Source organism: Corvus brachyrhynchos, unplaced genomic scaffold (genome assembly GCF_000691975.1).
Source record: "Corvus brachyrhynchos isolate BGI_N302 unplaced genomic scaffold, ASM69197v1 scaffold302, whole genome shotgun sequence".
Classification (NCBI taxonomy): Eukaryota; Metazoa; Chordata; class Aves; order Passeriformes; family Corvidae; genus Corvus; species Corvus brachyrhynchos.
The window spans coordinates 4555771-4568999 of NW_008237244.1; the positions used below are offsets into that span (position 1 = coordinate 4555771).

Here is a 13229-nt window from a genome sequence, read left to right on the forward strand (position 1 = left end):
TTGACCTTCAGAAAAAAGATGAAGGGCTCTTCTATTTCTATTGCCTAAGATACTGTGATCACATTTAATGCTGTAATTGAGAATTACATTAATGGTGCAAATGCAGAGATAAATCTGGCATTTCTTTGCTCTGAAGTGGTATCTTTGCAGACCACCTTGATTGGAAGCACTGGGTGCAATACTCAAAGTATACACATACATGTACTTGTAAGAAACTCTTTGCAGTGCTTTGTTTTCCAGATAGAGGCAGACAAAGCATCACCAATAAAACATTCTCGTGCTTTTGTACTACGCACTAGCAAGTGTCTCAGAATGCAGCTAGAATAAAAGCATGAAAGAAAATACAGAGTAGGACTCTGCAGTTCTTCAGGGCCCATCATCCACAGTTCCAACCAACCAGACTTTCCTAATTGACTTGACTGTGTGCCAGGAAAGAAATAAACAGAAAGCACCTTTCTCAACATAGCTTTGGGCATGGCTGGTCATGTTAGGGAATGAATCCCCCCTCCCCCACACACTAACCAGCAGTTAAAGGCAACAAGCTCTGTTTTCCTGGCAGCCATTCCACATACATGCTGCCATGTGAAATACCATATGCAGATGTGCTTTCTATGGTGGTGATCCCATGCTGGTACATAGCTGCATTTATAAAAGCCTGCTTAAAGTTTCTCTTCCAGTAATAATTCTTCTAGGCTGCATTTATATATACGTAATTGGACCTGGCTGTGAGTAAACTGTCTCCTGTACATAAAGACAATACTCATACAGAAGTAGTTGTAATATTTGAATGTTTTGTGTGGTGGGTTTTTTTTAATGTAAACTCTCAAAATAATAAAAGGCAAAATATTTGAAATTAAGTATGCAGCTTTAAGTCTTCTAACAACAAATGCTTTGTGAAGACGAGCATCAGTTATGCTTATTTAGATAAATGAAAGAAAAGGAATCTCACATGTTCTAGATGAATATGGGCCTGGCTGGCGATGTCATAAATTACATCTCTCACATTTTTGTCTTGCTTGCCTCTTATGAAGTCCTCTTGTGAAACTCCATGCTAGACATAGGAAGGAAAATCAAAATTAAAAAAGAGAAAATACCCTCTATAAATATCAAGTTTCCTTTTTTGCTTCTCAAGAAGCCATCCCAGCAACGAAGCTAAGGACTAAAGACTAAAACAGCCTAAATGTTCTATCATTGCTCTCTCTTCTTTTAATCCCTTTCTTTTGGTCAGTCACTTGGAAAAAAATTCAAGAGAACAAAGAGAACAGTTGGTACAGACTCTCTGCGCGAGTTTGTTTCCTAAAATTTTGTGGTCAGTAAGATAACAAAGTCAGATTTTAAAGTTTGGGGGATTTAGATCAGTTTAGATACCCTATTTTTAAAACCCTAATCCAAGAATCGATATTGAGCAGAAGGAAGCCAGTAACAGCTAACACAGAGGCCATGCTGGCTTTTGAACCTTGGGATTGGTGTGCACATCCCAGGCTTGCAAAAAACCAACCAACCAACCCCCAACCACAAAACATCAAACAAACCCATCTCCAAAAACCAACCAACCAACAAAATCCAGAACCATTGGAAAACAACCCTTCCAAACCCCCAAAAAGCCAACTCTGAACTTATTCTTTGACTATAGTGACCAATGTTAAGACAGAATATGGCATATTCAGAATTGCACCAGTTGCCCACTCCTCTCAACAACACTCAGGCATGTGAGAGCTCTATGAAGGTGGGCAGAAAGGCTTCACAGGAGGTACAGACTCAAGAGAACTCCGCAGTTCTTGCCAGCAGCTGAAATGCTTACAAGATTATCTGCACAGAAGGGATACAAGCTGTTTTTACAGTTTCATTGCAGAACACCTTCCGTGGCAAGGAATGACTGAATTTTCAGGCTATGTTTGAAAAGCTGAAAACTTGGAAGGCCTCCCATAACATGCAGTCCCAGAAGAGCTGAAAGGAGAGTGCAATTCCCTTCTGCAGTCTTATAAACCTGACCTATATCAGTACCTACATTTTTTGCAGCTACTTACACTACTAAATTTCCAATCCAAACTTTTAATTGTATTGAAATTATATTCAGAAAATACTAACACAACCACCTCAGGCATCATCATAATTGCATCCATTTTGGTTATGTTGAAAAAGAACAGCATTAACATTTACAAATAAAGACTGGAAATGAAGGAGTAACAGCTGACATACCTACAGATCAACCCATGGAACATTAATGAAAAATTCTGAGCTTTAATCCCATTTTAGCTAAACTGCAAGATCTGCTAAATTCCAATGCAAATTTGGTGTGCAGTTTAAATTGGAGGACTATACCATCTCCTGCAGAAATGTATGGAATATAGGCCTATGACTGTCAAATATGGAACAAAAAAACTCCCACAAACCACCAGCACATTATGAAAACGTAATAAAGAGAAGCACAAGAAGATTGTTCGGAAGTAAAATTTCTCACAGTGCTTCCTTTATGGTGATAGGAAAAGGAAAAAAAACCAAAAAAACCCACACCCAACCCCAAAACACAAAATCCCATGCCCCATTCCGTACACACATTTTTATACATTAATGGAAAAATTCCATTTTTAATAAAAATTTGCTTCTCTTACCAACATACAAATGTCCATGGGAAGAAAGACCTTTCGTCTTGTACAGTGATACGGAGTTGCTCTTAAACAGGTAACTATGCCTTGTGCTTTCCCAATGTGACTGGCTGCATGGTCAGCATGGATGTCCCTCACACCTAAAATTGCAGAAACAGTATATTAAGAAACATGCAGTCAGGCCTTTTGAGGGCTATGCTCTTCTCTGGTGTGTATCACAGTCATACTTTAGGAAAGCTACGTGCATTGGTCCACAACAGAACTGTCCAAGTGCATAAACTGCCTTGAAATCTCATCTCAGAGGTGCAAAACAGCAAGAAAATTCATTCATTTCCACTATCAGGAGCAAGATGCCTCTTGTTGCAGTATCTGCAAAGGGTAGGCTTAGCAGAGCAGCACCTATTTAGATATAACACACTGGTACACAAGCTCATTTTCATTGGCATATCCTCTCCCAGGCTAGCAGTATTCCAAGAACTGCTTTTCCTGCCAGAAAAAGTCATTCAAGTGTGAGATTCCTTACAAGCATTAATGCTTGCAGTGTGGTTTCATGATTAGCTGCAGCTGATTCCTCCGTGTAGTGAAGGCAAAGAGAATGATCCTATGCTTCATCCCCCAAACCCATATTTCTGCCCCCTCCCCTGTGCTGTCAGGAGCAATGAGGCAAAGTGAATCAGATCACCAAAACAATGGAAAAGTAATATAAGTTACTGCACAGTCAGTCACACAACTGTGAGAATGGAAAGGGGGAGATGAGTGGGACAGAGCAGCACCATTGCTCTTCATGGCAAGACCATCCAAGTTTGGCTCAGACTGATTACAAAGCTAACCCAGGATAAAATGAAAATTTAAATTAAAATTTATAAAAACTCTAACAGAAGCAGCATCCTACGAAGAAAGAAATGAGGATAGAGGAATTACAGATCACTGTAATTGATCAGAAACTGACATCTGGAAATGATAATGGGGTACCAGAATCACTGCAGAAGCCGGTCTAGGTCTTCAGTGGGTCCCAGAAGCCTCTGTGAAAGAGTGACTATACCCAGACTACAGGGACTGATTTTGGCAATGGCAGCAGAAAACAAAGTGTGGCTTGGTTGAATCAATGGATATTATTTACTAACTACTTAGGCAATTATTTAGAGAGCACAATTATTAATATTTTTAAATGACAGGAGCTGAGAGGAAGTACCAGAACGCTGGATGACACAATTACCAGTAAACATGAGCTTGATGAAAGGAGTAAGATGAAATCAGCAAGAATAAGACAGCACTAGTACTGCGAGAGAGACACACTAACTGGTCAGGAATAAGGAGTCTAAAAAGCACAAGAGATTTCGCAAACACGACCTGAATGAAACCAGGTCCACCTAGTCTAGAAAACCCTGCTAATGGGCAACCCCAAGAAAGGGGCTGTGTTTGATTACTTTCTCCATCTGTGGAAAAAAAATCACAGAAGTTAACTGTTTAATATGCAGTGAAGGAGACTTTTGCTTAGATATTTTGTTACATTTCTATATTTAAGAGAAGCTAAACATGACAATAGAACACTTAAAATATCCAGAGTCTCCACACAGATTTTCAAAAAAAATTTTATCTGATTTGTACAAGGAGTGAATGATCCAAGCATGACTGAACTTATTCAGGATTTCTTAGAATGGAAGACACTGGTATTTCTCATACTCCTACATTTCTTCAAATCAGAGGTTCAGAAAGACACTTGCAACATTTCACTGATTTCCTACTGAGGAAGCAAATATCAGATGCTAAGAAGCAAGTTCCTCAGTTCTTCCAAAGAATATGCTCACCATCTCTGGTTTTTTACTTCTCTTTTTTCTATTTTTTTGAACTCTTTTAACATCAGTATTTGCCTTTCATCAGACTACTCTGATAAGCAAGAGGAAAATATTGCTACTACAATACTAAACACTACTAAAAAAAAATAATAATAATAATAATAATAATAATAATAATATATATTCACCTTTTTTTTTTTACATCAGAACTCATACAGGGAGTACTTCCAGAACGAAACAGACACCTAAATGAAAACTATCCTTTTCTTCAGAACAAATGAACAGTTCTTTCCCAGTCTATGATTCTTACATTAGACATGACACAGACTGTAGCTCTTGATCACAAGGATCATCTTTGTCACGTTTTTTCTAGCTATTCATTTAGTGATAGTTAACGTATTTCTAGGAAGAGGAGAGGATTCAGACCCAAATTTACATCACCAAGGGAAGTTTATAGTTTGGGAAGTTGGCTGTTTCAAGATAATCAGTGTCTCTCACTGATTATAGAACAACAGCTGCAGGATACCTATGGTACTTTGTATTCTAACAAGTAGGACAATCCAAATACAGTGAAGAGCTGAATTTACCTCGCTCTACAAGAGGAGCAAGAACAGAGAAAACAAAGCAACAAAGAACAGCAGAAAACTGCACTTCAATGAGCTTTGCACTGAGCAGCTTCCAAGGCTTCCACAGTTCTAGGACAGCTGCAGTACGATTCCACATTTATGGTTCATCATTCAAAAGGTATCTGAAGTACTACCTAGGACAACTTTTACTGAAATTAAACTCCAGTGGAAAAAGAAAGGGCTTTTTGAAATATCAGTAAACATTGTACCTGCACTAATAAGTCATCAGCAAAATCTAGAAAGGGGAAAACACCTACCCAGCATTTCCAAGGTGAGGTACAAGAGAGCACTCTGAGTGTTCTCGGCGTATGTTTCGAGCTCCTGGATGTTATGGTATGCCCTATCATCCAAATTCTTCTCCTGTAACATGAACGTGGAACTTCAGCAGAACATAAACATAACACTGCTCATACAGGCTTATTACTACAGTCACGTCAACCCAACGCACTACCAGAAACAAAAGAAGAGCAAAAGTGAGAGACAGAGAGAGTATAAACTCAGACAGAAGCGGTCATTAAAGCTTACAGCAAGTCTAACAAATAGCTATGCTCAACTGCAGCCAAGTCTGCTTACAGGAGGAAATACAACTTTTTGCAATAATATGAAATCAGAATTCTCCATAAAAAAAAGAGACAGCCAAAACAAAACATCATACGGTATCCTTACACCATAGGGTTGTCAATTTTAATATTTAATTTGCATCTGAAGGAGAGAGAAATTTAGATAAATAGGAACGTATTTTTTAAAAACATAAAATAGATCTATGAAATGCACACAAATTTCTAAGTCACGTGCAAACCATAGATTCATAGAATCATAGAGTGGTTTGGGTTGGAAGGGACTTTAAAGATCATCTAGTTCCAAATTCCCTGCCATGGACATGGAAACCTTCTACTAGACCAGGTTGCTCAGAGGCCCATCCAAATTCTGAAGACCTCATAGAGAGCCCACAACCTCTCTAGGCAACCTGTTCCAGTGCCTCACAACCCTCACAGTAAACAATTTTTTTCTCAGATCGAATCTAAACCTACCCTTCTTCACCTCAAGGCCATTCCCCCTTGTCCTATCACTACATGTCCTTGTCAAAAATCCCTCTCCAGCTCTTGTAAGCCCCTTCTAGGTAATGGAAGGTGTTCTAAGGTCTCCCCAGAGCCTTCTCTTCTCCAGGATCAACAGCCCCAAACCACTCAGCCTGTCTTCACAGGAGAAATGTTCCAGCCCTCTGAAAAACTTAGTGGTGCTAATAAATAATACACCCAAAATAATGAAATACACCCAAAAATGTAACATCCTCCAGCATTCTTCCTGTCCTAGCGGCTTCTGTGGTTGAAACATACCACTCTTAAGACTAAAAACCAGTCTTAACATTTGGAAACTCTGAAGTCTTTCACAGCAACGACCCTCTGCAAGTAACTGACAATCAATCTGCTCAGTCTATAGCTTCATGAGACACTAACTTTAGCAACAAAATTAGCTTAGGATATTCCTGCACTCTGCTTTTCATTCTTGTCCTTGTGTCAGAGTTCATAGCAACATCACTGTACCAGTGATATTCTTAATCTTGTTTTTTCCCCAGAAAAAAAAGGTGGCTATTTTAAACTTCATGTCATTTGAATGCTCCAATTTACACCACTGCTCAGAAAAAATTCCACAGCCATGATTAGGAGTATCATGAAAGTGTGGCAGAAGGGTTCAGTTAGGTCATTTAGTTTTTGAGGTTTTATATCCACATGAACTCACAAACTACATCAATTTAAGACAAAATGAAGAGTAGCATCAAGAGAGAATAAAAAGAAATATAGCAGTATCATTTTTGAAGAGAAATACTACTGTCTGGAAAAGATGAATTACATAAGCTTTTGTTTTACACACAAACACATAAAAATAAGGAAAAGAAAACCGAATTATGACTAAAGCCAGAATCAGACTCTGAAGGATAAATACTTACCCTTTCATCTATGATCTTCATCAACCACATTTTAGTCAAGTTATGTCTCTTGACAGCCTGAAAAGTATCAAATAAAATCTCCATGTTAATGTATATAAAGTCATGGCAGTACTACATTCTGAAGGCTGAAATACATTTTAGACATTTATTACAAGAATTGTATTCAGTGGGTTAAATTAAAGTGGCACGCCATTGGAAAATGAGAATCTTCTTCAAACACAAAAGTTTTCAACTGGCATTTACTGCAAGTTGCTGCACACAAAAAAATGACATACCAGACATCAAGCCAGCTAACTAAAAGCATTTCTTTAAAAATATTTTTTGAAACTAATTTATTCTTGGAATCATATGTTCCCACAAAATATTTGCAGATAAATGTGTTCACTTTCCAAAAAGAACAGAGTTTCCTCCAGAGTCCAGGAATAAAAATATTTCCCCTGTAAATTTTCAAGAAAATGTCAGTACAACATACTAATACATACTGTAAAGACAGAATGCTAATAAAGCAATATAATTAATATTATGGGTTTGTTTAAAAAAGTATCTCCCAGCATCTTATATTCATGCATTCTTCTTTTGGTTCTTATCTTGTACTTGACTTCCTTCCTGTGCCACTTCATTCTATCAACTTACCTTCAATCCTCTTAATTACACCCTTTGAGTTTTTCAGAACACACTGTCAGAAAGGTTACAATCACACATATAAACATCTATAAACAAAACTTACAGAGCAAATTTCTCACAATTTAGTCCTTATAGCTCACTTTCAACAACTTCTTTGCATCCATCATATTAGTAAATGTTTTTTCAAGGTTTGACAAGACCAGATCTTGTTGACTCGATAAATTCTGCTTGAGACAGTACTTGGTACATGAAAAGGCAAATTTTAAGTTACAACTACAAATGTCAGGTTTGAGTGTCACTTGTTCACCTTGAGTACCATTTTGTAAATGAAATCCTTGAAACACTAATGGGTCAAGACTTAAAAGGACCAAACTCAATTAATTTTGCTAAATTACCCAATTTGTACATTACATCCATTTTGAGTTACCTTCATCCTAACACATGGGTCCTCATTTCTCCCAAGTTTTAAAAATTGGCTTCTTCCACAGAAATGAATGGAGAATTAGGCCTCACTTTTCAAATGTTCAAAATGGACAGAAAAGTAAGATCAAACATCATATAGTTGCTGTGTAAGTTTATATTAAAGTTACCAAGAGCTGAGCTATTAAAAAATTAGAAATACTACTAAAGGCTATTTATCTACTTCACTAGTGTATTAAGATTTGGAATCCAAATGCAAGTATTCTGGGATATACAAAATTTCAGGAACACATTTAATATCATGAACTAAATTTATTCTGGAAAATCACATTGTCCTCATATAAACTCAACAGCCACAAAAGACTAAACATAGAATATGCTGTGGAAAGACATGCTAATTCTATTATTGTGAGTTCAGGTGTCTTTCCAAATCCTTCTTTCTAAGAATTGCAATGACATTCTTGGACATTTGTGAAGTCATGGGCTTCAAGTAGGTCACTCTTGGGGTATTTGCTGAAATATGGAAATAAAATCCCATCTTGACTGCAAAGATCACCAACTCACATTGAATTGTTAGTTCTCTGCAGTGCTCAGAGCTATCAGAGCTCCTGGAAATACTTTCTGCATTATTTCTGATCATCTTATTTTGCAATCAATTCTGTTTGGATTGTATTAAATTGGTATTCCTTCATAGGAATCATACATGAGGTGAAGTATCACCAAAAACAATTCTTCTTCCTCTTCAAAATCAATTTTCTGGTTTGTGAGAAAGGAGTACAACTGGCAGTCTTAACTGCTGGAAAGGGTTGCAATTGGTATCCCAGTATCTGAATAACTTATATATGCTGTACTGGTTTGGGCTGGGATCTTTATGGTAGGGAGTACAGGGCTGTGTTCTGGATTTGTGCTGGAAACAGTGTCATTGGTTAGAACAGACAAAACCCTGACATTATTTCCCACAGTAGTATTAAATTTAAGCCAATTTTAGGACAAGAAAAGTATGTTTTACCCTCCACAATTCTGTAGCAACAGGCTGATGTGGTGGGTTATCGCTGTATATGTCTTCCACGGCGTCCCTCCAGAACTGCATCCGCATTAAACCTGTCGTCTTCTGAGTTATGGAGTCTTTAATCTGGAAAGGATACATCTGGAGTGAAATTCAGTGTCTTTAGGGACACTTCGTCTATCTATGAAAAAAAAAGAAAGAGCTCAGTTCTGTATTGACATTTATTCCTCACAAAGCTTAGGAACACTACATAGAGTAAAACTGAAATCTTCACCACAACCTGATTTTAAAACCCATAAAGATTAAGTGCCAGACAACCCTCACCTTAGCTTTCTTCCCAGGAGGAAAAAAAGCAGTGGTGACAGCAGTGAGGGAGGGCACACCAGGGGTTGCCAGAAGCATAGCCTACAGTCAGGGGTTTTGCCTCGTCAGCTCACTTCCTCGATCACTCCTTTCCGGCAAGTGTTGCCAACTTTCCCGATTGCACTGACAATTTCTGGCCACCTAGCAAAGGGGAGAGACTGCAACCACTCCTCTCTCACAACTCTCTTAACAGCAAACTTCCCTCCTGGCAGCCTTTTCATCACCTCGCTTCTGCCAACAAAGACTTGGTCCTGATTGTATCATCCCATTTTTTGACAGACTTTCTACAGTTAGGATTTAGCTGCACTCTACCCATTCACTGCATGTGAAGCCAGGATTTAGATGCAATCACATAACAGTATCAAGAACCACCACCTGTTTGTTATAACTCAATTTTAAAATGCATGCCGAATTAAAAAGTCAGATAAACTATACACATAAACAAAGTAATAGGGGCAGGCTGGCTACTTTCCACGGGCCACTCAAAACTGGAGGTTTGTACTGCACTATTTATTCATTGCCCTTGACACTATAAAAGTTAATCTTGGCAAAACAGCACCTACTACAGAAAGGGTACCTACAAGTGTAATTTAGATAATCAAAATTGTTATTTTAAATTTCCAGAGTTCACAAATATATTTTAATACCTGCCTGAGCCAGTTCCACATTGAAGGCTCTCAAGGCAAAAGCAGAGGTTCGAGATTCTGCAGGCAACAGCAGAGAACACAGAAACCCTTCATAGTCACGCTTCCTAGAAAAGAATCAAAATGCACATTTGTTATTTATAGCTCAAAGTCAACTGGTGTGCTATTCCTTAGCACTGAACTCCTGAAAGAGTAGGGGTAAGTAATAGCTCAAAACTCTGACTTTGCAGAAGTAGCAGCTTTTAAGCTTGTTTTAAAATAAGACCAAGTCCAAGAGAGAAGGGAGGCTGTCTGAACTCTCAGTGCACCTCTGAAATCCAGATCTCAAGGCATGAAGCAAGGCTGTGGCAGAACTGCAAGAAGAATCCAGATTGTCCAATTTGCAGATTTCTGTTCCAAACATGACACCACGTTTCTTTAAAAGATTGTGCTTTGGAGCTTGGCAGAAGAGTGCTTGCTTAACCATTAAGTTTTTGTTTACTGGCAACTATACTCAAAGCATAAAACCTCCAGGAGTTGGCAGTTTCGCTGCAGGTAACTTGCCTTCATTTGGCCACGTGGATGTGCCACGAAATTAAAAACAGTGCTCAGAATCATAAACTACAAAATCACTTCAGCTAACAAAAACACCTGACCATCTCTGAAAAGCTGAACTGCTTGTTTTGAACATTTCTGTGTACTTTCTGATAAGCCTGAAACCTGATTCTTCCTTAGAACAAGATGAACTCCCAAGTTTGGCCTGGAGAGTGAAGAAGCAGGTTGTCAAGGAAAACACGTGTACTCATTTCCATTAAGTTTACTGTTCTTGCATGTACTCGTATTTCTTTTGAGGATGATCTTAAAATAGCAAAGCCAAACTAAACCCAAGGGTTATTAGGATTGCTACTTTTAGCATCGAACAAAAAGGAAGTAAAGTTTAACAGAGGTGCTTAACCCTACAATACACAGCAGCTGAAAGCTAGCAAATGCTTCTTTTCCACAACTGTTGTCAAACTATTTTAGAGCTTGATGCAAATCCAGAAATATCAACCAAAATAATTACATTTTTGAGTTTTAATATGCTTTAAAGGACACCTTCATATTACAGAACAGATGCGTTAAACCTCCCTCAGTTAAGACACTATCTGAAAAGCATTTATCAGCTCAAAACCTAGGGTTTTTTTCAAGATTAACTGTAGAAATATCCAGTATTGCCCACCCGAGACAGAGCTGCAAGGTTTACAGCCACATTTTCCTAGTTCCAGTCTGTCGGTGTTGTTCGCACAAGACAGAACCACCTCTACTTTCAGAAAGGAAACGAAGAAATGCGTTACACAAAGTACACAGCAACACAATAGAGAAAATTGTCTTCCCTCCGGTAGTGGCATTGACATGGTGGGTTTTTGGTTGTTTTTTTTCTTTCAATTATTCCAAGCTTAAAAATTTAGTGTAGCAAATCCATTAAGCCTCAGTAAAATAAAATTGATATTGCTGTAGATCATGTTCCACCCCAACCCTCTTCATGTATTAGTGTAAGGAATGAAGGAGGGAATGACCTTAAGTCACGTATTGAGTGTTTTTCATAGTTTTCAAATAAGCATAAGCTTACATATGAACCCAAAGACAGAAGAAAAATTAGTAATGGCCATTACTGGACTTTCCATATAATGAATTTATAATAAAGCTATCAATCCACAAACTTGTCTTTGAGACAGTGAGAGACATAAAACATACCTATAAGGGAAAAATATTTTTAGTCAAATAGCTTGTAGTTAATTTAGGCATTTAACACAAAAAGGAAGACGCAAGAGAAAGGATATCTTCTGTACTGCAAAAACAAATACACATTATTAAAGCATAACTCAGTTGTACTTCCTAATGTGCTGGAGACTCAAATTCAGAACTAGGGAGTTGCTGACACTTGCATAGCCCCAAGTGTTTTATTTCTGTTTGAATAGTAATTCCTTCGACTTATTTTTAATAGTTTATTATTTCCATGCAATATATAAGCTACTGGGAACAGCAGCTTCAATTAAATTATGCCAAAAGCACAACTACCTTTCTTTTTACTATTTTGAATGCTTGTTTATTTTTCTAATTCGTCCTTTTATCATTTAATAAAAATACATATAAAAAAAGTTTTAATTCAACCATGTCATTGGAACCTAACTATTCTGTTCACAGTTGCTTGTTACTGGAAACATTTTACCTGCAGATGTTAACTTTACCTGTACACACAGCCTCTGGTCTCCTGAGTATCAGGTAAACAAATCCTGGGTAGAATAACTACGGAAAGAAAGCTGGATTCTGAAAATCATGAAAAATGCAACGTGGCTGTGCATTCTGGTGCATCTGTATAGGTCAGCTGCTTGGTACTGCACAAAACATTTAAGATCGTCCCATTCCTTTCCCTTAGTTTTCCTACCTCAGACATTACTGCAGACCACACACACCTTTCTTTCAAAGCACCAGTTTGGAAAAAATAAGCCTTTTCCACTCTTTCTATACACACACGGAACCCTTCTCCCAGCTTTTGCCAACCATCTGGAACAATTTCCGAAGGGAAATTACCTAGGTCTTTACTAAGAGACTTGTTTAACATCTTACTTTACAAAGAACTGTACTCCTGGCAACTACAAAGCACCAAAGGGGCCCTACAGATTGTTTACGGCCCAGAATCCAGGAAGGAAAAGTGGCCTGACCTGGAAGTGTCTGAGCTGCACTCCTGCTCCTCTCGGAGCATTTTAGATTCGACCAGAAAAAAGCATGTTTTGGAAACACAGTCTTCCTCCTGGGTTCAGGGTAGAGACGGTACTGAGCTGCTCCAGCTGTCAGAGGGGGAGGGTATTGCCGTGGGAGGCTGCCCAGGAAGGTCGCGGACTCTCCCTCTCTGGAGACATTCAACACCCACCTGGACACGTTCCTGTGTAACCTGCTCTAGGTGACCCTGCCTGGGCGGGGGGGATGGACTGGATGATCTCCAGAGGTCCCTTCCAACACAAACTAATCTGTGATTCTTTGTGCAGGTCGAATCATCCACGCAGCCTAAAATATGCGCCTGGTTTCCATGCTCCTGACATAGCGTGGTCCCGCCGGCCCATCGGCGCCGCCCACACGGGTTATTTTCAGGGCCAGGAGAGCCCGAGGGCAGCCTGGGCAATCCCAGCCATCCTTTCCGGGAGCCCGTCAGCGTTCCCGTCAGGTGGGATGCGCTGCC

At 38.7% G+C, this 13229-nt stretch overlaps 1 protein-coding gene across 4 annotated transcripts in view; it reads right to left on the reverse strand.

Annotated features, from left to right (window-relative positions):
* The window catches only part of NDUFAF6 (NADH:ubiquinone oxidoreductase complex assembly factor 6), a 14227-nt gene extending 3818 nt beyond the window's left edge, over positions 1-10409 (reverse strand). Inside the window, exons 1-6 of one of the 4 annotated variants that reach the window (XM_017730380.1) lie at positions 10037-10409; positions 9030-9212; positions 6977-7033; positions 5286-5388; positions 2613-2746; positions 950-1051 (exon numbers count right to left, since the gene is read on the reverse strand). In XM_017730380.1, the coding sequence (XP_017585869.1) occupies positions 950-1051; positions 2613-2746; positions 5286-5388; positions 6977-7033; positions 9030-9167 (534 nt within the window). In that variant the 5' untranslated portion in view covers positions 9168-9212; positions 10037-10409. The remainder of the gene's footprint in view (positions 1-949; positions 1052-2612; positions 2747-5285; positions 5389-6976; positions 7034-9029; positions 9213-10036) is intronic. The other 3 variants (XM_017730379.1, XM_017730382.1, XM_017730381.1) reach the window with 3 other exon arrangements.
* Between the last annotated feature and the right edge of the window lie 2820 nt (positions 10410-13229).